Below are 25,179 nucleotides of genomic sequence, written 5' to 3'. Positions count from 1 at the left end.
GGTTCAGAGTCGCCCCGTCATTGGTTCGTGCAAGTTGCCGCAGCACAGCCAATGACCGAGCTGCCTCGCTGTATGCTGTGCAGCTGCAATGCGTTTTACATAAAGACTTCAATATTTCTCGAGAAAAGGAGTTTTCCCATAGCGTAAGCATTACGCAATAGGAGAGACCTCTCGAAAGGGAACTTGGCTAGTTCTTCTGAAATTTGTCACTGGCTCTGATGTCTCTGTAGTTTAGTGGTTAAAAATTAGATATAATTTTTGTGTGTATCAAACGGGCGATCTTTGATCTCATGAATCTATGTTCCCTGCAAATCGTTTTGGCTGAGGGCAAATTTAGGCTATTTAACTGTAACGACCGTTTTAGTCAGAGCGCTGACTTAGTAGCCTAGGTCATGTTGTTTAGGTCAATGTCATTTTATTGTTGCCTAATGTAAAATGTTTAAAATGTAAAAGAGGCAGGGTTGTTTATGTTTTGCTATAAATAGCCGCTTTGCCTGAACCACATTTGTGTGGCTATATGTTTAAGGTTTTTTAAATGAAAACGAAAAGAGGCAGCTAGAGTGATGTTTTATAACATATTTCGTTTTATTGTTGACTGAAATAAAGACTAGATAACCGGAGTAGCCAGTGCTGAGAGACGCCACAAAGAACGCTGCTGTTCTGTTCCATTTGCAGAAGTTCGTTCTCCTGAGTCGAAACTGGCAAGTCCGAACTACCAAGGACGCAAGTCCAAACTTTGCTTACTTTGAGAAACGCCCATCTCTTCAGATCACGGAAGCAGGAAATAGTTTCTGGTGCCCCTGACGCACAATCAAACCGTCTAGTAACAGCAGGGTGAGATCATTCTTTCAGCCATCGGTAAGATACAACATTACTTGCCCGCATTTTATAATACATCTATAATAGTAGACCTATACCTAACTTAAGCGGTGTCATACTTCGATAAATATTTTGTTGTTACAGAATAGAGATGGAAATTGTAAGAATTAGGCTAACGTTACGGTTTAGATGATATTTTAGAACGCTTTTTATACAATTGAGGGGGGGGGGGGGGGGGGGGAATAAAACTTTTACGGCATTTACCTACAGCCTTCAGCAGACTGTGTTGCCAAATGATGACATAATTTCAACAGAATTAACAGAACAAAACGAATATAAAAGTAATGCAGTTCTTGTCAAATATTTCTGTACCTAGACGTTTAATGTTTTTTTAAACAGCATGGTAACATCACACAGTTCTTGGTATATTTATATTTCAGACATGTCGAAATCTATTCATCAGTCAAATATCTCCAACTGATTCATAAGTGTTTTGATTCATTATAAAGAATCGGTTCATAAGAGATTGTATATCGGAGTACTATTGCTTGTTCACTTAAAAGAACCGACACAAAAGATTCGTTGTTTGCGAGTCGAACTATTGTCGAACTGCATGTTTCATGCCGTTGAATACATTTTGCTTCTTAAACTTAGGCCGATGCATATTATTTATCGTTTATGCTTTATGTATTTTAATGATCTTTTCAAACGAACTAGTTTTTTTAGATCATTATGTCAGAGAGAGATGGGGAAACACTGAAGTCTGTGGACTTGAAGCAGCAAAATCAAAAGTCTCCAGTCACTATGTCAGAGAAAGATAAGGAGACATTCAATTCTGTGGAATTGGACCAGCAAACTCAAATGTCTCCGGTCATTATGTCAGAGAATGATGAGGGGACATTCAATTCTGTGGACTTGGAGCAGCAAACTCAAAAGTCTCCGGAACCAGACATCCATCCTCAACAATCTCCTAGTGAAACAGAAAAACCCAGCACACCTGCTGCAGAGGCCAAGGCAGAAACCACCCCCTCTCCACGTGCCTCAACGGTCAAAGCGAAATGGCAAACATCTGCACAACAGTTTAAAGTCAAGAAATTTTTTGTCCTCAGGGTAATGTCTACTTTTTTTTAAGTCTCATCGAAGTCTCTGTTTTCTGTGTTGACCACAACTGTGTTGTGGTTCTATTGTGTTTGTAATCATTCTGACACATACACTTCTTTTGTATGTTGAGTGGTGTGCTCTGCTGTACAATAGAATGCTGCTGACCACACCTTTTGTAGTGAATATCCTCAATCACCTATTCAGCAAACAATGATAGTCTTAATACTCGTCACTCGTTGAGTACTGACATGAGTGTGCCAATATTCAGTCAAACATACTGTATATTCCTCACCTGCAGAGAATACTGAAAGCTGTCTTCCTGTTTTCTGTTTCCTTAGTCTACCTGAGGACATTTGATTAGCAAATAATGTCTGTTGGCCTGCTCAAAGAGCAGATTATGTTCTGTGAAAGTGGTGGAATGGGATCACTCATCCTTCAAAACCATTGTTCCCACTTACTTTAAAATAGAATTCAATTTGTATGCCTAAGCACTATATTGTATTGTGTCTGGTATTGTAATCAGTGGCATCTTTGTCTCTGTACTGGTGTGCCACAACACTTAACAAATTAATAGTTATTGTCATAGTTAGAATCAAATCTTATAATATTTAGAATCAAATCAGTTCAATTAAATCAAACTCACTCGCTAATGAATGTTGCTTGTAGGTAATTTGTAGGAACTTGTCAGTATACATCTGGCATACAAAGCACATCAAGGCTTACTTCTTTTAAAGTTTTAACCATTTCAATGTTTCTTTCATATGGACACAATGTGCACAAGAACATTATGAAATGCTAATATTTGGTCATTGTCAAATACACCTTTTTGAAAAACATTTTTATATGAAAATTGGAAGAAAGGGGTGTGACATTCTCCACTCCTTCAATGATTTACTGAAAAAAATGTGTACAGTTATATGGCTTCAACATCACAGATATGGTTTAACAAATAGTTTCACAAAATAAAATTGTCTTGTTAAAGGAACTCAGAACAAGTTTAGTTTAAGGAATTTTTTTTTTAATGTGAGCATCCTCAAGTCTAGTGGGTCCTGGCCCCACTGGCCCCTAATGTACAGATGTCACTGGTTGTAATATGACTTGATGAAGATTAATTGTTGTGCTATGTCACATTTTAGCCCGGAACATTGGACCAAGCCATTGAAGATGTTAAATCTCTGGTGGATCCCACAGAAGATGGTGCTGTCCAGAGTGTTTGGCTCATGGCTGAGTAAGTGTTTTTTTCTTGTTTCTGTGCAACATTCACGTGGAGTAAAAGAGTCTCATTTAGTTCTTTCATCACATGGCACTCATTTCAGGACGCAATCCATTATCTCGCATCGGTGTTCTGTAAATAAGTAAAATGTACAGGAAATAAAGTGAAATAAACAGGGAGCAGAATGGAGCTGCTAAAATACATTTTGATAAATGTGTTGGCAGATGACAGCTTCTATCTGTCTGTTAGCAGGCTTTCAGGAAACAGTTTGAAGGCCTTGCTCTGTGATAATTAATAATATATATTATATTTCCCATGCTCCGTAGTAGTACCCAGAAGTACACAGACACACATACACATTTATTTACAGCAATGCCTGAGCAGCTCTGTGGTTTGAGCTTAGGCTTGAAACAAAAGATGAAGTTCATGGAATTCATTCTTTTTGACTGATATAAATTTATTATGATAGTCATTGTAAGAAATAGCTTTAGTTGTACATTGCCTTTTTGTGCTGTCAAAACAAAGACACTTGAAAAGCATACAGGTAAGGTTAGTTGTGTTAAATTAGCTTTAAATAGTCTCGTATTCCACGTGTTCATTATCAAAGGATTACTATAATAATGAAATGCATTATCTTGCTCTGTGCATGCCCTCACATTATGTGCATAATTTAAAATAAATGTAAAATAAGCTCATGCAAAAATGTACAGTACCATGTAAAAATTTGATATACTGAATTACTAAAAATGTTTTACTTTTACTTCCTCATAGTAATACATGAAGTAATACCATTTCATTGCATTTTTAATTTAAAAGGATACACAATTATTATTTGAGGCTTAATCACAAAGCCTTGTATGTGAACAATCGTCCAACTCTTTGAAAACCTTGCAGTAATTTAGGGCTCCAGGCTAACATTTGGGAGCAGTAGCACTGGTGCCACTAAGTTCTACAGATGGTGGTGCCGTCACCTGATTTGGTAGCACTGGTGGAATTTTTAATCATAGTTAATTTAATCATAAAATGACTACTGTTTTGCATTAATAAGTAGGCTACATAATAATAATAATAATAATAATAATAAGTTTTATTTATATAGCGCCTTTCCAGGGCTCAAGGACGCTTTACAATGAACAAGCAACGATAATGGCAATGAACAATGATAACAAACAAAACAACAGTAGGTAGATGAGAGTAAAAGTACAATAAAGGAGAATTATGTATACAGGGCAGCATACAGCAGAATACAATCAGACACAACGAAATGTAGTACAATTTAAGAATTTTGAGATTCAGAAAATAAGTGAGTTTTGAGCATAGTTTTAAATATAGAAATAGTATTAACACAACAGAGTGATCGGGGGAAAGAGAGTTCCATAGTTTAGGTACAGTTACAGGTATTAGTAGTTACTAATAATACTATTACACGTTTGTTTATTGGAAATTCAACAGTAAAGCACTGAGCTTGAATTGAGATGTAGATAAAATTAACTTATTAACAACAGTAACTTGCAAAAACCTAATTTTTTTGTAGGGAAAATGTTCTACTATTATTAAATGCACCATTTTTCTTTATTATCATACTAAACTGACTGACATTTTCAGTGATTATAAAAGGAGCGCTCTTTACTTTTACTTTAGTTTGTGTAATTCAGTCTCATTTTAAAGAAAAGTTTTAGTTTTTTATAAGACTTTGTTACTTCATACTTTGTGAAGTAGGCTTGTGAAGTAGCCCCCCAAAGTCAATAAGTGCTCCTGTGCCACCATCTACTGGTTATAGTGGTAATTTCAAATGTAAATGTTTCTCTGCCGCAAAGTGTTAGGGCCCTATTTTAACGATCTAAACGCATGGTCTAAAGCGCACTGAAATGCCAGTGCGCAAGCAGAGTGTACGCGTTTGTGGACCCGCCTATAGGTGCACATTAATAACTCGCAGCTTTAAATATCAAAAACAATATTGCGCCATTGACCTTAGACCAGGTTCCAGTTTGACAATGGCACAGTCTATTTCAGTTGCGTCAAAATAGCAAACCGCCATCATTGCGCCCGCCCTGAACACACCTTGTTTTCAGACCAGCACGCCCATAGGCGCAAATGCATTTGCTATTTAAACAACGTGGGGCAGGACTAGAAAATGATAACTGTATCGGGCTGAAACTAGCAAAATGCATTGTGCCGGGTGTATGATAGGGCCCATGGTTTTCCTACATCTTTTAGTTTTACAAATCATCACATTGAAAATAACATTTATTTATTTTATTAAATAATGATTTGTATAGTTTTACAGAACCGTGGTACAGGTGTTTTATGGCAGCACATACAATCATCCTTCAACTGGTAGTTAAAGGATCGGGTGAAGGGTAATAGCAAAAAAAAAACAAGAGTCAAGAAATAAAGACATTAAACATACATTCTCAAGAAAGTTCCAAAGAGGTGACCAAATACGCCAGAAATCATTAGACCTCTGCCGTCAGTCACAAATTAGTTTTTCTAAAGGGAGGAAAATAGCAATTTGATTCATACACATATTAAAGGGTTAGTTCACCCAAAAATGAAAATTATTTCATTAATGACTCACCCTCATGTCGTCCCAAGACCTCCGTTCATCTTCGGAACACAGTTTAAGATATTTTAGATTCAGTCCGAGAGTTTTCTGTCCCTCCATTGAAAATCTATGTACGGTATACTGTCCTTGTCCAGAAAGGCAATAAAGACATCATCAAAGTAGTCCATGTGACCTCAGTGGGTTAGATAGAATTTTTTGAAGCATCGAAAATACATTTTGTTCCAAAAATAACAAAAACGACAACTTTATTCAGCATTGTATTCTCTTCCAGTTCTGTTGTCAATCCGCGTTCATGAGGCCAGTGACGCTGCTGACGTAAGACGCTGCTGACGTGTATCTGATGCGTCCGTGTATTCGGGTTCAAATAAATATGTCTGGTTAAAAAAAATGCAGGTCTTCCCCTGTGTGGAAATCCTTAGACATGTTTGCAAAGATTGTTTTGTTTACAGCGTGCGTCTCCATCAGACTGTAAACGAAGCTCGGGCGCACCAGATAACACGTCAGCTCGTCTTACGTCAGCGGACTCATGAATGCGGATTGACAACAGAACCGGAAGAGAATACAATGCTGAATAAAGTTGTCGTTTTTGGTATTTTTGGAACAAAATGTATTTTCGATGCTTCAAAAAATTCTAACTAACCCCCTGAGGTCACATGGACTACTTTGATGATGTCTTTATTGCCTTTCTGGACAAGGACAGTATACCGTACATAGATTTTCAATGGAGGGACAAAAAGCTCTCGGACTGAATCTAAAATATCTTAAACTGTGTTCCGAAGATGAACGGAGGTCTTATGGGCTTGGAACGACATGAGGGTGAGTCATTAATGACATAATTTTCATTTTTGGGTGAACTAACCCTTTAACAGAAGGAAAATGGGGAGTGGACCACTCGCTAAGTAGGTACAAAGATGTAAAACACATTCTAAATCATGGTTGAGGTGTAAATCACCTTTAGAATTCAGGAGATAGATACTCAGGGCTAGAGCAAAAGATTTTAAAAAATAACATTTAAATTGGATAATATTAAGAGCTTTGAAGTTCTGTAATAGTGTGAAGCACTTGAAAGCCCTTGAAAAGTGCTGAATTTCACTCTCAAGAGGTTTTAAGAACCCTGAGATGAATCGTGTAAAAAAACAATAACATTTATTTCTAACTATTTCTGCCACAGTACCATGGAAACAGTTAGCATTACTACATTAAATCTATGGTGAATTTTGGTGATTTGTGGACTGGAAAGCCTTCTATTACTTGTTCATTCATGGCACGTCAGCGCTGTTTGATCTGAAATCTGTGAATTTGAATGTTTCCTACAAGATCTCACTGTGATGTTGTTAATTCTGGGGCAAATTCCAACGCTTTCTCACTGGATCTCACAGCGCTGTGTAGTAATGGTGTCGCGTGTCTATAATTGCTACGAGCTGATAAACGGTCCACACTGCGCAGCTCAAACGAGTAGCACAGTTTTGTTCCACTTTTGTTTCATTTGCTGTTTGATATTTCTCATATGCAACAGAAATGCCACATCTCAGTTGGGCAATGTGATGGCAGTGCGACCTCTAACAAAATTTAGTGGCATTGGCAGGAATTTTTTTTTTCACAAAATGCGACCATTTGGTCACATTCTGGCGCCCTGTAATTTAGGGGTAAAGGAAGACTGTACAGTTTAACAAGTCTTGTGATATCAAGGGGCAACTCTTACACTATACTTGCAGTATTACATCCAAAGGCCCTGGGGCACCGCTGAGAGCCAGAGGGCCTGTTAGTGTGTGTGTCTATATAGTGTGTAAATGTTTGTGTTCTTTCACACCTATTGTACGTCCCCAGACCCACATACTCAGCCAAGGTGAAATTATTCCAATTACTTTGTCAGAAGTACACAAGTAAAAAGTATACCTAAATAAGACACCAGGGTGCATAAAGGCCCTGCATTTTAGTAAGATTCTCATGTGCTGTTTCTGTCACTGTCCAGATCTCATGTTGTGAGTAAGAGAAAATACATTCACATAGAAGTATACACATCTGGATTCAAGTCTTGTGTGTTTTTACCTTGTCATCACTGAGTAAGTTTCACAATTCCTTGCTGAGAGAAAGTTTTAAGAAATGGAGAACATGCACAGCCTCTCGCTGTCTTTGTCTCATGGGCAGGAGCTCTCCATACATTCAGTTTTCACTCACCAATTGGGGCGAAAGCTCTGACAAAAGAAATTAGATTTTGTGTTTTGACCAAAAGAAAAAGTAATTCATATAAAAAGTAGCTTATGCATTATGTAGTTATTCATTGTCCAAGCACATATCTCTGTTTTGACATAACATCTGGGATCTAAAAATGTGAGCATACATATTTTAAGAAGAATGCCAAGGCAATTGCAGATATTTTGTTGCTTTTAGAATATGTAGGCCTACATAATTGAAACCCACGTGTTTATAGAAATTTTGTGTGGATGAACTTAAAATAGTTTGGTCTCTTTTTCTTACTAAATAGGCTGTAGTTTCAAACAGACCTAGTGCAGCTCACAAATGTGTAATGTTTCTCTCTAAAAAAATGTATTATTATTATTATTATTAACGCCTTCAAGGAGTTTTCAAATTGTGGTCCGGGGAGCAATGCTAGGGGGTCCATGGGAAATTTGAAAGAAAAAATGCAATTGGCAACCATAGATTTTAACAGTAAAAACCAAAAGTATATTATCACATTTTTTAATTTTTGTTTAAAAAAATCATTACTTCTGAAAGTGAAGTTCAAGAATGCTTGATTTTGTTGTAGTCGTGTTTTTAAAGACAGTATTCTGCCTTGAACTGTCCTCTTATATTGGGTAGAATAAAAGATACACTGTCAGCTTAATACAAAGTATTTTCTACATAAAATACTTACATGGAAAAGCCTGCTGTTGCCATATAAAATAACTGGTATAGAAACAATACTGTGACAAGATTCATTCATCTGCATGTGCTAATCTGTCAAACTCTAAATTAACATATGTCCAAGAACTTGTTTAAGAATCCTTCTGTGCTTGATCAAAGCTGTGGAAGGATTGTGAGCCAGATTTATGGGAATGTAGGCTGTTGGTGGTGTAGTTACATTGATGTACTATATGCAACACAGCAGAGGTCTGCAGTCGGGCCCAGTAGGGGACCCATGCTAGCATGTTTCAAATAATTAAACTCATGTTAATTAAAGCTGCTGCAAACGATTAAGCACTGTGAAGTTCCTGCCAGACTGCCACAAACATACTGTTGAGACATATTTCAGGGTGAAGCAGCAGAACACTATCACGTCATCTCAGTGTTATCAAAGTAGTCAAAAGCAACAGTAGCAGAAAATTAGCAACTGCTTATGAAGTTGAGTATTGTTCAAGTTGCTACTGCATCATACACAGTATCAGAGTACTGCCCACAAGGTTTTGGCTCTAACATTGGCCAGAATTTTAATATTGTGCATCTTTACAAGTAATACCCATATGTTTAATGCTCTCTCCCTTTTCCTGTGTAGGATCGATCATTGGAACAATGAGAAAGAGCGTTTGGTGCTCATCACAGAGAACACCCTTCTCGTCTGCAAGTATGACTTCATCATGCTTCACTGTCAGCAGATCCAGAAGATTCCACTCAACTTCATTGACCGCATCAGCCATGGTACCTTCTGCTTTCCTCCAAATTCCCTCCTGAAGTGAGTAACACCCTTTCTTTCATCAGTATCAGTTCATTCCTTGTTGAAAAGGTCACATCTCCCTAATGCAACAAAACGTTTCTGAATGTTCTTCATTTGCCAGCAGTTCATCAACTTTTAACTGTACATCTGATTTTCATAGTTTCTGATCAACTGTGACAGTCAGAACCAAAAATACAAGCACAAAAAATGTTCTATGCTCCACTGATTGTTATTGTGCCACCTGTTGCCATGTGTAATGAAGCCTTGCACATTCAAGAACCCTCAGAAGGTATTTTTCTAAGAAACATCTTCCACACTGGCTTATTGCCAGTTCTGTTAATCAGTTGTAAATTCCTCCCCACCTTTTGCATGTCATGCTTAATTGCATGATAAGAGGAAAGTCTGGGGAGAGATAGAGCACAAAGAGAGGTGCTCCATATGTATATGACAAACTTGCAGGGCTTGTCAAGAATGAGAGATGGACTCCTGTTCTGCTTCAATAAGGACATTTTGGATGTGATAACTGCAAGTAAACAGAAGCCAGTGTTACTTTAACTGCTTGATGGTCTTAATAATAGCTGGACACCTGGTTGAAAATAGTTGGTTATTGAAAAAATATATGAATAGGAGATGCACTACTGTTAAAAAGGTTTGGGGTAGGGCTGGACAATAATTCAATATCAATATATATCGCGATATTTTTTTTTCCGATAACGGTGATATGATTTTTAAATAAATTTTCGATATTTCAATATACATAGCAGCATTTGTCACTGACTGACGTTAGGCGCGCAGCCGTCAGAAAGAGCAGAACACAATTGGCTACTTTCCTGATGACGTACACCACAGACACACAGCCACTGCTCAGAGCAGCGGATCTCCAACGCGGCAAGTTTCAGCCACAGAATGAGCGCCCCTGACCGCAATGCAAATGTGACTGAACGAGCTTCCACAAGTGAGGAGAAAGCAGATGAAATAGTTGATAAGAGAGGAAAGACTAATTCAGTGGTATAAATTCAGTGGTGTTTCGGTGTTTCAGCGTGCTGCAAAATGTGCCGGAGTGTGACTGCCGAGTCTGACTACTAGCAGAGGGAATACATCAGACGAGGATCAGGAGATAGACTATGCCGATGCGCGCGTCCGCGGCCAGGAACGTCGCGTCCACACTCTCAAAATAGCTCACCGAAAGTTCTAATGAGCAGTAGGGCTGTAACGATACGCGATATAAAATCGAAATCGCGATACTCAGGTCCACGATCCTGTATCGCGATGTGAGAAGGCAGAATCGCGATCACACCCCTTCCAACTCCCAGAGTTATCCTTCCTGTCTAGAACCAGGGCTCGAATTTCGGCGCGGGTATAGCGCATAATTCTAATCATTCCCGCAGGTCTCCCATTTATAATGTGGGAAATTCCCGCAATCGTAATCCACACAGATAATAAAATAAAATCATTCTTTTAACAACTATCTTCCAGAAGCAATTTCACAAACAGCGTGAGTGTTCAGCGGTGCCGCGCGTCTTCTATCTCTTCTCATAATGTTTTGTGCAAGGCAGGCATCAAGCGCTGCGGCGATAATACACACTCGCGTTTTGGAGTCGGGACCATAGACTGTAAGGTCGGGACATGACGGAATATTCACTTGCACAATCGGGCCAGCAGTGCATCGTGACTGAAGTCTTTTTAAGTCTTACCAGTTTAAACATTCAAGCGATTTTAAACTAATCAGTGGTCGCGCGCTCTCTGAGATTATTTTCTATGCGCACATTCATAGAAAATCCGCCTCAAAAACAGCTGGCTAGTAACTATTTTTCGCGGATTATATTGCTTTAACACGCAAAATTGTCAATTTCGGTCTTTGTGAGTAGGCTATACTCTAAATAGGCTATAGTCGGTTTTGTCTTTAATAAACATAAAACGCATGCCAGTATAATGAACACAGGATCCGTGCACTAGCTCTTAAAGTGACGGCAGCCATATGTGTCTGTCATTAATTTTGTTGTCAAAACAACAAAAGATGGCTTTAAGTTAAAGGAATCAGGATTAATAGCCTATGTATTTAATTTATTCAGGACTAAAATACTACCCAGTGTTATTTTCCATTTGATTACTTTATTCAGTATCTGTATATAAATACTAGTGTTAGACCTATTCAAAAACTTTTCTCTTTAATGGTCTTTATTTGTATCTTTATTCTATTGTATTTATTTGTGCTACTTTTTTCAATTTAATTAAACAATTTAAATCAAGCTTCCTTGTGATGTGTAAATTCTTAACAACAATAGGCTATTACCCCATTGTAAAAATGCAATGAGCGCAAACATTTAGGCAAGATAAATGTAATAATTTTGTTTGGAAAAAATGCCCCCCCTTTCTCCCCTCAAACAAAAAAAATCCCCCCCATGAGAATCATCTAAAGGGGGGATCCCCCCCCCCCCTCCTCCCCTCCTCCTCCCCCCCTCCCCTCCCCTCAGGCCCATGAGAACTACCACATCTTTAAATTACTATTAGTATTATTTGAAGTTAACATTATAAAATAGCCTACGTAGACCTACACCACAAAACTAGTTGAGGATAAATTATTTAAAATTTGGCAATTTCAGCATTATGGACGTGAAATTTGCAGCCAAAACTTGAAATATAAATTCTCAGAAAGTGCATTAAATTAATCCTGAATTGACCGGCAACACGTCCAACATGCAGATGCATATTACGGCACCATCCCGAAATCAATTTAGTTGGAGTACAGAACACAGCCCAAAAGCAGCAGCCTACACTGCCGTATAGTATAATAATTTGCATAGTTATTATTGTTCTTTGGTGTTTAGATTATACAGGTTTTTCCTAATGTTATTTAATAAACATACCGGTATTTTTTTTCTTCTCTCAAAATCTCTTTTTTTCACCACAAGCCCCGCCCCCTCAAGCCCCGCCCCCGTGATAGAATCGCGATACGAATCGAATCGTGGGTCAAAAATCGTGATACGAATCGAATCGTGGGTTTGGTGTATCGTTACAGCCCTAATGAGCAGGTATCGCTCCCTGTGAATGTCCTGACGCGCGCACACACACGCACACGACGCGCAGAATCCAGTTCTCTTTCTTTAGCGCTTGAATAATAACACACACATTTATGCCAAAATGTCCGTTTTGTCAATTGTATCCTCACAAGAACAGTCTAAATGAGTTAAATAAAATCTTAAATGAAAGTTAAGAGTAGCCAAATGAGAAAATTAAATGCGTAAGATCCTCTCATCAGCGACAGATCTTAAAGGGACAGCAGCCAATTCTGTCTGTCAGTTAAGTTAACCAAAGAACAAAGGGGAACAGAGCAAATTACTCACTGATCTTGTCTAAAGAACGCGTGTAGCTTTAATAAGGATTAATCTATATTTAATTTATAATTTTTGAAGTTCAGACTATTTGATAACCTTATTCAATTTCTGTATATTTCAGTTTTATTCACACACAAAACATTAATGGTGAACATTTTTGACTTTATAAAATGATTATCTCAAGTCTTGAAAAAAGTAAGACATATTTTTGTTATACATAGTTTAATAGCCTACTTTTATTTTTGACAGGATTTATCATTATAATCAACTTAATTGTTTCCTGGATTTTGTAACACCATAGTCCCTAAATTTATGTAAATGCAGGAAATGGGACTTAAATCGGAAAAAAAATTCCCCTATTTTGTGTACCAAATGTTGCACAAATGTTATGGCAAATGTAAATTTAAAAACAGAAATGCATTGCCATTTTACATATTACATTGTCATTTTACATATTACATTTCAAACTGAATATTGCTACCCATATGCTTTCATAGTCTTGTAGCAGGTATTGAGAAGAGAATATTATTGTTATGATGGGTTATTTCATTGCTTCATGTAGTTTGTTATAGTGCAGTAGCGAAAGACTCCAGCAGATTTCTTGGCAGTTTTTCTGAGGCTTTTAAATTGTTCATATCGATATCGGAATTATATCGTATCGACCGAAATTAAGAAATATATCGTGATATAAAATTTGGCCATATCGTCCAGCCCTAGTTTGGGGTCAGTAAGATATACAGGTCCTTCGTTAAAAATTAGCGTATTGTGATAAAGTTCATTATTTTCCATAAGGTAATGATAAAATTAAACTTTCATATATTTTAGATTCATTGCACACCAACTGAAATATTTCAGGTCTTTTATTGTTTTAATACTGATGATTTTGGCATACAGCTCATGAAAACCCGAAATTCCTATCTCAAAAAAATAGCCTATCTTGAAAAGGGTCTCTAAACAAGCTATTAACCTAATCATCTGAATCAACTAATTAACTCTAAACACCTGCAAAAGATTCCTGAGGCTTTTAAAAACTCCCAGCCTGTTTCATTACGCAAAACCGCAATCATGGGTAAGACTGCCGCCCTGACTGCTGTCCAGAAGGCCATCATTGACACCCTCAAGCAAGAGGGTAAGACACAGAAAGAAATTTCTGAACAAATAGGCTGTTCCCAGAGTGCTTTATCAAGGCACCTCAGTGGGAAGGAAAAAGTGTGGCAAAAAAACGCTGCACAACGAGAAGAAGTGACCGGACCCTGAGGAAGATTGTGGAGAAGGACCGATTCCAGACCTTGGGGGACCTGCGGAAGCAGTGGACTGAGTCTGGAGTAGAAACATCCAGAGCCACCGTGCACAGGCGTGTGCAGGAAATGGGCTACAGGTGCCGCATTCCCCAGGTCAAGCCACTTTTGAACCCAGAAACAGTGGCAGAAGCGCCTGACCTGGGCTACAGAGAAGCAGCACTGGACTGTTGCTCAGTGGTCCAAAGTACTTTTTTCGGATGAAAGCAAATTTTGCATGTCATTCGGAAATCAAGGTGCCAGAGTCTGTAGGAAGACTGGGGAGAAGGAAATGCCAAAATGCCTGAAGTCCAGTGTCAAGTACCCACAGTCAGTGATGGTCTGGGGTGCCATGTCAGCTGCTGGTGTTGGTCCACTGTGTTTTATCAGGAGATTTTGGAGCACTTCATGCTTCCATCTGCTGAAAAGCTTTATGGAGTGGAAGATTTCATTTATCAGCACGACCTGGCACCTGCTCACAGTGCCAAAACCACTGGTAAATGGTTTACTGACCATGGTATTACTGTGCTCAATTGGCCTGCCAACTCTCCTGACCTGAACCAGAGAATCTGTGGGATATTGTGAAGAGAAAGTTGAGAGACGCAAGACCCAACACTCTGGATGAGCTTAAGGCCGCTATCGAAGCATCCTGGGCCTCCATAACACCTCAGCAGTGCCACAGGCTGATTGCCTCCATGCCACGCCGCATTGAAGCAGTCATTTCTGCAAAAGGATTCCCGACCAAGTATTGAGTGCATAACTGAACATAATTATTTGAAGGTTGACTTTTTTTGTATTAAAAACACTTCTTTTATTGGTCGGATGAAATATGCTAATTCTTTGAGATAGGAATTTTGGGTTTTCATGAGCTGTATGCCAAGATCATCAGTATTAAAACAATGAAAGACCTGGAATATTTCAGTTGGTGTGCAATGCATCTAAAATATATGAAAGTTTAATTTTTATCATTACATTATGGAAAATAATGAACTTTATCACAATATGCTAATTTTTTGAGAAGGACCTATATATATATATATATATATATTTTTTTTTTTGCCTTTGGAAATAAATTCATACTTTTATTCAGCAAGGATGCATTAAATTGACTTTTGCATTGTTATAAAAATAAATAAAAATAATCAAATAAATGCTGTTCTTTTACTTTCTATTCATTAAATAATTCTAAACATTTTCTATTTCTATTTAAAAAAGTTATTTTAAATTGTAATAACCTTTCACAATATTACTGTTTTTAATGTATTTTTTATTTTTATTTATTAATGTAGTAAATGCACAATTGATTTATATTATATTTATTCTTTTGTTATATACTGTTATTGGACATCAAAATTAATTAATTACTGAATACGTTATTGGATTTATGTCAGTAAAAAATGTTTTCATAAGACTCATAACTTGACTTACCACTGAAGTCAACTGGCATCAGTAACCTGTAATATTCTCACATTAAAGCACTTTGTATGTTTGTGAATATTTAAGCCAATAGCTTTTGACTCTCGTTCATTTCTGTACATTTCTCCATCTTCCATAAAGCCTTAAACAGACAAATGAGGAAAATCTGAGACCATGAGTCATTTTTCCTAACCGTATTAGCAGTTTTTACAGGGTGATAATACCCACTATGCAGCAGGATTTGACAAATGGTATCAGAGGGGAAGGAGGCCAGAGCCTCTTTTCTTCTCTTATTTTTTGTGTGGAGGGATTATGTGAATAGAAATCGGATGTAAGGAGGACTTTATAACGCAGGGAGGGTAGAGCTGTCAGTACAGCTCTTGTGTAACCGATTAGTGGTAGAAATTAATGTAGTCCTTTCATCCAAACCTTTTAAAGCTGGCTCAGGGGACACCAACCCAAGTAAAACTAATTTGATGAATAAAACGTAATGTGGCATGAAGTGCTTAGGAGAGGCAGGCCGTATTGGGCTGACTTTATCTCCCCACATTACATTCAATTATAAATAAAACGCCACTGAAAACCGCCCTAGAGTGCTGGAGGAGAAAGGCAAGCTTTAAAGCCACTCTCTTTCTGTTTCCTTTTCCTTCCATTTTTGCTTAATCATTTCTTTCCATCTCCCTCATTATTTTGTCTTTTTGCAAACTTAATCTCATGCTCAAGCTGTCTGCACTTCTTTCTTTTAAACAACTGTGCACACAGTTCTCCGCTCATGTTCTCCTTTTTACTCACAGCACACCACTTAAATATTATTCTTATTGATATCCAGATATCTCTTCAGCTTTAATCACTCCAGTTGATGAGTCCTTTATTCTGTTATTGTCAGTCAACTGTTAGATGTTTTTGTACAGAACCCCATTTACAGTACAGTAGTGGGACAGCAGAATGCTAACAAACTCTAAAAGGTAAACCTCAGTAATTACCTTACACCATTGTCCAGCATCAGTCCAATGAATTAGTGAATATTGAGTGAATGGAATAAATCATGTACACTGCAAATTGTGATGCCCCACATCACAATATAGTTGCATGCATTTGTGCATTCTAAGGAAATTTAAGGTGTGTTCACACTTGTAGTTAAATTTTCTTGTTCTTTTGGTCAAAGAAAATTATACATTTAACGTTGGTTCACTTAGCGTTCACACTGTCACTTTTAAGACCGCACCTAAAGATACAAAACAGAAAGATACAGCTTTTATGACATATATTTTGAGACGGAACTTACCGAACATCTAAACCAATACTGTGTGCTGGGCTAAATGCGCTAATTGTAAGTGCGTACATTTTTACCAGCTGAGACTTTGTGAAGTGCTTATAAAATGTGTAAAGGAGTCAAGCCTACCAAACTGTAATGGGTAATGTAGCTCTTATGATGAGAAAAACTGTGTCCAAAATCGCTAGCTGTCTGAGTAGGTACTACATTTGAGGGAAGTATATGATTTTGGAAGCAGGTATGCTTGAGTATTCTGTCCTTTTTAAGGTCGCATATTGTGACTTCACATCCTGTTTTTTGTTAGTTTAGATGTCATTGGTAAGTTGCATTTTTGTATTTCAGTCAAACCGCACCTTTTCTTTGGAAGCTGTCCCTTTTCAGTGGTCTCGGTACGCTTGTTTGGTATGCACCAGGATTCAAGCTTATTCAAATGGACCGCACTAACAGAGCAATGGGACCAGAGTCTGTTTAAGTTAATCCAAACACACCCTTAGTGTGGGACTTTTTGTGTAACTGTGTTTGTGTTGCTTTAATCAATTAAATGTTGACACTGGCGGATTTTTTTGCTGTCTTTAGTTTATCAAAGTATCAGCTGAGCTAAATATTATTGTAATATCCCAGACAGGGTGATCAGGATCCAATGGGTTTTGTATCATTTGACTAATTTTCTGATACCTCTATGAGTATATTACTGGAATATATTACCATGTTGTTACCGATATGGATAAGTGTTCTTTATTAATGTATCTGTATCAGTCAAGATTAGATACACTACCATTCAAAAGTTTTGTGAAATATTACAATTTAAAACAGCTGTTTCAAAATGTAATTCTGTGATGGCAATAGCTGAATTTTTAGCATCATTACTTCAGTCTTCAGTGTCACATGATCCTTCACAAATCATTCTTATATGCTGATTTGGTGCTTTAGAAACATTTCTTATCATTTTCAATGTAAACTGTGATCGTTTTTCCCCCTTCTCAGGATTCTTTGATTAGTAGAAAGTTCAAAAGAACAGCATTTATTTGACAATATTTTGTAACATTACACATTTCTTTACTTTCAGTTCTGATCAATTTATTGTGTCCTTTCTGAATAAAAGGATTAATTTCTTTACAAAATCGTAGTGACCCCAAACTTTTAAATGGTAGTGTATATCTGCCAATATTGTATATTTCTGTCCACTTGTTTTCACATTTAGGTTACCTTTATTGTCATCTCTAGGAGCATTTTGAAGTAGGCTACTGCATAATGTTTTAAACGATCTCAATATTAATATCCATTTTTCATATTGTAAATAATGTTGTGATGCCTAAATTCAGCTGTAGAGTTTTTGATTTTAATTTAGTGTATAGTATTTTTTACTTTTTTCAAAGTAGTATAGAATGTAATTAATAACATGAAAATAATTAACTGTATCAGCCAGAATTTGAATGTGCATTCCTATATTCTCAGCTCTGTCGAAAACATTTAGTCGTACATAACACATTCAAGCCATCAGATTTCCAACAATCAGTGCAGGACATGTGGGGAAAAAGTGTGCTGCTGATTATGTGTGGGCTTTTGCAACGAGTTATTACAGTGATAAATGATTGGGGTACTGAGAATGAGAGAGACAAGCAATTTTGTTGAGACTCTACCCTTTCTATTTTTAATTTCTAAGCTTCTAAGACAGTACACCTCTTAAGAAAGAGCACTGGATGGATATTCATACAATCCAGTATTTTTTTTTTCTCATGATAATCAGATTTATTTACAGTGCAGCCGAAAAAATGCAGTGGCTCCACCATGACCAAGTTCTATCATAGATTATAGTAAGTGTTTACTCCAGATGTCTGTAGGCCACTGATGCCTTCCCTTCACTGCAGGGAGAATGGTTCATGGTGGTTTTGAATGAGTCTTAGCCCCAGTGTGGTGCAAAGAGAGTTCATTCACTGTGGCTGGATGAAGAAGTCTGCAGTGTTTTCAAAAAGTGCTTTTCACCTAGACTGTCTAGACAAGGTAATTACCCATCTACCCTGCACATCACTCATGTGTCCTCAGTAGCTCGTGCTGACAAGAGCCTTTTTTTTTTCTTTCTTTTTTTTGGATGGAATGTTGCTATAAAAATATATCTAGCATTTTAAGTGTAAAGAGGATGTTTATGAAACATCAAAATGTGTCTGACTTGGAGGCAATTTTCAGAAAACGAAATTAAGCTTGGAGATTGTCATTACAAACCTTGGATAGGCAAAGCGATAACCGTATATTGTCACAGCGAAGATGTAGAGATCAACTAGTTTTCTATGTTAATATACTTTAAAATGTAACTTATTTCTGTGATGGCAAAGCTGAATTTTCAGGAGCCATTACTCCAGTCTTCAGTGTAACCTGAAGTCTTTCTATAAACTTTGATGCTCAAGAAAGATTTCTTGTTGTTCAAGAAGTTCTTGTTGAGTAGAAAGTTTAAAAGACCAGCATTTATTTGAAATATAAATATTTTGCAACATTATAAATGTCTGTACAAATGTCTGAATAATATGAATTTCTTAAAAAAATATCAAAACCAAACTTTTGAATAGTAGTGTACATGCACATTATGCATAATATGTATATACTGTAGCTTTCTGATTAAAATTAAATGCTGAATTTCTGTGTATATATTCCACCCCATCACATTATTGGACACTTGATAATGAATCATTTTGTCAGCAGAGGGGGCAATTTCACACAGTTAGACCAGCTGTGCACAGCGTCCTCATCCAGTTCATATCCTCCCACAACTGTACCATAACTAAAACCACCTTCCACACATTACCTGATTAAGAACAACATTGCCGATATAACTTCTGAATTACTTTAAGCTTTTTAATTTTGCAGATTTCCTAGACCTTGCAATCAATCTGAGCTGTTTCCATTAAGTGCACTGGGTGGGGTAAAAACTACACAAAAAACTGAATTGTATTGAAGCATTCATTGTGATTGACTTCCTGGGAAGGATTAGCTAAAGTTTACATAGGGATCTGTTAACCATTTCTTAACTATGTGTCAACATGCTAGTGCTTGCCAGGTCATTTACTGTATTGACTGTCCACTGCGCTTATGTAGAATAATGTGACAGCACTGTTTGGACCTGAGAGACTCTAGTCTGATTTGTCATTGTCAGGAACTGGAAGCATAGCACTAAATCTCTAAATCTTGTGGTGTTTTAGAGTATATAGAGAGCGCTGATTTATGCGTAATTGCAATAAGATATTGCTTATATAAAACAGAAGCATTATGATGCATAATTTCTTGGCATTTACTTTTATGGATCTTCACCTCCTGAAGGAAATTAGTCACTGGGATAAAGCCCCACCTTCTTCCTCTCGCCCTTATTCTCTTGCTTTGAAATATTTTGCATGTATTTTGTTTTTCAATCATGTCAAGTAAAAGACTTGTTCACGGATGGCCCACCACAGTGAGTGGCCGTTCTGCTCAATCGTAGGATCTATTGAGCAATCTGGGGATTTGTTTGTTGGGTCTGGCACTCCGCGAGCCACTTGCCCTGACAGCTGTAGCAGACCTCTGATATTCATCTAGTGTGTTGACTTACCAGTCCTCAGCCATACATAAGTGCAGTCGACCGCTACAGGAATTTCAAGACGCTGCACCAGAGATTAACTAAGAATACATTTGAGTGTGTGTACGTTTCTTGCTGTGTTTATTTTTGAGTCATTCTACAAATGAGGTGACATTTCAATCTAAAAGTTGTTCAAAAACTAAACTCATCAATCCTAAATTAAACCAACTGTGCTATTTGAATAATTGTATCTTCTTGTGCCATTCGAGGTTATGATAAATGATTATAGTAAAAACAATTTTCCATTGACTGTTGTGTTCTTGTCAGTGAGATTGCTCCTTATTAAAGCTAATAGCGACTAGTAACATTTGTGACTTCACAAAAATCTATAATTCAGTGGCACTGATGTAATGAGGAATGAGGCTTTTTTCTATAAAGGTTATTTTTGGTGTTCTAGATTCTAGCATTGAAGGATGAAATGGCATTCAAAAATTTCTCGAATGATCCGAACGAGTAACCGGTAAGCCAATCATATAAGGGCCCTAATGTCACTGAATCACTTTCAGATATTTACTTGTCACCATTTGCAGATACCTTTGAAATCAATGAGTTGTTGCATATAATGAATCACAACAGTTGCATAAGTGTCCAAAATCTATAAGTAAACCACAGTTTTTTGTTTTTTTTTACTTCAAAACAAACATGTAAACATGATGAAAATTAATTAATAGACAGGCAGTCAGTTTTGAGAAACTGTTTTCACACAAAAGGAATTTACTTTTGAAGTCTTCCTCTCGGGGAGGGACTCTGACACTACTGACATTAAGAGTGACAGTTGCTTTTGTGTAAATATGGAAAATAAATAAATATTAGTGCTGTCAATCGATTAAAAAATTAATTAATCAAACATGTTTCTGTAATTAATCGTGATTAATCGCAATTAACATTTAACGTTTTTAATATATTTTTATATTGTAATAATTTCACATGTAGAAACAACCAAGACAGTAGCCTATATTTTAAATATTTGGTTAGTCATCTTTTTATAAAAGGCATCACCGATACCAATACTGCTACTGATGTGTCTATGAAATAAAAAATTTTCCCCTCAATTTTAGCCAATAATCATAGCCATTTATCATTACAGTATAATTGAAAGCTATACATTTTAACTTCTGTCAGGACCACTATCGTCAAATACGATTGGCAATTGCATACAGTAGTGTTGTCACGATACCAAAATTATTGTTTCGGTACCAAGTCAAGAATTGCGATTTCAATACTTTTTCGATACTTTTCCTGAAAAGGAAAAGTATTTCTTAGAAGGCGTTTCACAAATACCCCTCCTTTGCGTCGGTCTGTGCTCTTTTAATTCTGTAATAACCTTATATAAATAAATCCCTGACAAACATGCTCAGCATGCTCTGATTATAATCATATAGCCTATAGATCATTTTAGCTGATGTTTTGCTTTATTTTAGCAGCTTGCAAATTATCAAATTTATCTATGAAAGTTGGGGGGAAAGTTGTACACCTAATACAAAAATAAATAAAACATCTCCAGTTAACTAGCAGAGCATTCATTTAGTTCACTATTAAATAAGAGATATAACTAAATATGTAGATATAGCTAAAGATATAACTAAAATCTGTTGTTTTTTTAATCAAGCTGAGCGCTCTTTTTCGCTGCTATCAGTTGCATGGATACAGTGTCTTTTGCGGCTTGCGCACCGTCTTCACTCGGAGGCGCGCTTCTATCTATCGCCGTTGCGGAGACTCTCTGTTCGTTGCAGAGACTCTCTACTCTGCACAGTTTCACCAGCGGGCAGCGGCCGCACACCAGGCCGACGGATGGGGTGTTGCTAAGAACTTGCAATGTATAACTATCAGACCGGCCCTCACGGCCTCTAAACACTACCGGCCCACCGGGAAAATTCCCGACTCTCCTGATTGTCACTCCGCTACTGACCAGCCGCCACAGTATCACTTGTGCTCGCATATGCAGTCATCTCGCTGTAGTGTTTGTCTCATGACAGCTGCAGCTTCTTTGCTGCGTGCGTGAGGAGAAAAAACACAGACGTCCATAGGTACTGGAAGCGTGCGTTGCACACACCAACATGAAATACGTCTCTTACAAATTTGGAACGCGGTCATTCATAGAATTATCGATACTAATAAATTTAGGAGTCGTGACGTTTTTAATTTCTGAGAATCGCGATACTTTTGAAGTATCGGTGCACCGTGCAACACTAGCATACAGTTAGGATTGGCGGTATGGTTCTGCTGAGTGTCAGTAGATGCAAGCTTGACTAACGTGACCTGCCAGAACTGACGCTACGTTTAATATTTATTTAAAAAATCTAAAAACTTTTAATTTAAGTGAAGTTAAAACAATATTCACATAAACCCATTATAATAAATGTCACATATACATGTGCCCTTCAATATATCAGGGCTCAATTTTTTCTATTGGCCCAGTCAGACCACTTTAGATATTTTCTTGCCCTGTCAAAATGCACAAAAGTATTTTTTTTTTCATTGTTTTTGACCTGTGTAACCTTGTAAATAAATGTTTTAAGATTTTTAGGTAGGATTTATCAAACACTTAATTCTTCACTGCATAAATTATAAATTAAATGTAGATTAATCCTTATTAAAGGTACAAATGTTATTCAGTCAAGAGCAGTGAGTGATTTTCTCTTTTTCCTTTGTTCTTTGATTATCCTTAATGACATACAGCAGAAGGTTTATTGGGCTGCTGTCACTTTGAGACTTGCCGCTCATGATGCGGATCTGACACACATCTCATGTTCTCACTACTCTTTACGTTCATTTAAGACTTCATTTAACTCCATTAAAGACTGTGCTTACGAGGATACTCGACAAAACGGGCATTTTTGGCATAATTTTGTGTTTTTGTCCATTCAAGCGCTGTCTGAAGTGGCTCTCTGTGCGCACGAGTCATGTGTGTAGGTCGTAATTACTGCAATTACGTGATTTCAACTTCTAAAAAGCATTCATGTCCTCGTAGAGCTCGTAATTGCAGCTTGTAAGATGGGAATTGTCTGAGAGTTCCTACTTGTACCATGCGACTACTGTACCACCTGACCGCCAAAGATTTAGTGGTGCCATAGAAACACCAGTAATTCCTAGTCCGAGGACGTGAACAGCTCTGAATAGAACATCACGTGTTGTCATCTTGAGAATACGGTAATTACGACATGGCGTGAATGCAGCATAAGTCACACAGACAGGAAATTCACAGACATGCCAGTACAGCACCATGTTCTCTTTTGTGTCTTATCGCGCTTGAATGGTTTTAAAGCATTTGCATGAATAAAACCGTCGTCATATAATGTAACGCTAGCCAAAGGATGACCGGGGAAAAAAACGGATGCTGCGTTAATTGAGTTAAATATTTGAAACAGTTAAACTGAGAACATTAATCGCATGTGTTAACACCATAGACTGTAAAAAAAAGAGCATGCTAAATGCATTTTTGAAGGCCAAAGTGGGCGGAGCCTGCCGTCAACATCTTGGCAGCGCGTTACCGCGTTTCACTCCCAGATAACTGAAAATGGGCAAAGAGGCGGGATTAGCTGAGGTGTTGGCTAACAGACAGCAGACAAACGGCTAGTAGTGACAGCAGCGGTAATCCACCCGTCACTCACGTGGCCACACCCTAATTATGCAGAACTTTAAGGCTTAATATAATTTAAAGGGGTTGTATAATGCCCCTTTTCACAAGATGTAAAATAAGTCTATGATGTCCCCAGAGTGTGTATGTGAAGTTATAGCTCAAAATACCCCACATGTTATTTTTTACAGCATGTTAAAATTGTCCCTTTTTGAAGGTGAGCAAAAACGTGTAGTTTTGTGTTGGTCCCTTTAAATGCAAATGAGCCTCTGCTCCTGGCACAGAGGGCGGAGCTTCAAGAACTTGTGTGAGTTCGCTGCTCCGATTACCTCACGCTGACAGGCACTAACATGTCAGAAACTGTTCTGCCTTTTATGTCTAAACTGGAGTTGGACAATGATGGAGAGACTCAAGAAGAAGTGACAACATGTAGAATACAACAGGACGTTTCTGAGTGATTCGTTAATACATTTATAATAATACATTTAATTTTTATAGCGCTTTTCTAGACACTCAAAGACGCTTTACAGTTTTTGGTTTACATCGGAAAAAAGAACTGTGAAAGAACTGGGAAAGTCTGTTAACGTGAAGCAAGTTCAAAGAGGTGAGTTTTGAGGGCCAGTTTGAAGGATGTTAAGGTGCTTGACTGTTTGATGTGGTCGGTAAGAGCTTTCAAGAGGGTTGGTGCAGCAACTGAGAAGGCTCTGTCGCCCCAGAACCGGCGCTTAGTCCTGATGGTCTTGAGTGTGTCAGCACCAACGGACCTGAGGAGGCGGGCGTGAGTGTGGCGGCTTAGTAGGACAGAGAGTTATGGAGGGGCAAGGTTATTAAATGCTTTGTATGTGAGGAAGTATTTTGAAGTGAATTCTGTGTTTAACTGGGAGCCAGTGAAGGTTGTAGAGGACAGGGGTGATATGATCACGGTGGAGGTGAGAAAGCGGGCAGCTGAGTTCTGGACATATTGAAGTTTACCGATGATTTTGTTTGGTAGTTCATAAAGAATGCTGTTGCAGTAGTCCAGTCTGGAGGTGATAAGGGCATGGATGAGTGTTTCAGATGCAGTGGTATGCAAAGAGGGGCGGAGCCGTGCAATGTTACGAAGGTGAAATAAGGCAGTTTTGGTGACATGGTTGACATGCGGTACAAAGGAGAGGGTAAGATCGAAGATGGTTCCAAGGTTGCGGATGCAGGTGGAGGTGGTGACATTGGAGCCATCAATGTTTACTGGAAAGTCTGGGCATGTGGGGTGAGGGAGTTAGGACCAATTATGAGAATCTCTGATTTATTATAGTTGAGTTGGAGAAAGTTTTCTTGCATCCATGATTTAATGTCAGTGAGGCAGGTTGTAA

The 25,179-nt window shown here is 37.7% G+C and overlaps 1 protein-coding gene across 1 annotated transcript in view; it reads left to right on the top strand.

The window, feature by feature from the left end:
* Positions 1–671: 671 nt before the first annotated feature.
* Positions 672–25,179, top strand: part of tprg1 (tumor protein p63 regulated 1) — a 39,028-nt gene continuing 14,520 nt past the window's right edge. Inside the window, exons 1-4 of the mRNA XM_077198843.1 lie at positions 672–858; positions 1,537–1,929; positions 3,057–3,148; positions 9,193–9,369. Of these exons, the coding sequence (XP_077054958.1) occupies positions 1,552–1,929; positions 3,057–3,148; positions 9,193–9,369 (647 nt within the window). The 5' untranslated portion in view covers positions 672–858; positions 1,537–1,551. The remainder of the gene's footprint in view (positions 859–1,536; positions 1,930–3,056; positions 3,149–9,192; positions 9,370–25,179) is intronic.

This window comes from Siphateles boraxobius, unplaced genomic scaffold (assembly GCF_051911475.1).
Source record: "Siphateles boraxobius isolate OS27281-9 unplaced genomic scaffold, OSU_SipBor_1 41, whole genome shotgun sequence".
Classification (NCBI taxonomy): domain Eukaryota; kingdom Metazoa; phylum Chordata; class Actinopteri; order Cypriniformes; family Leuciscidae; genus Siphateles; species Siphateles boraxobius.
This window is presented reverse-complemented; position numbering and strand designations above follow the sequence as displayed.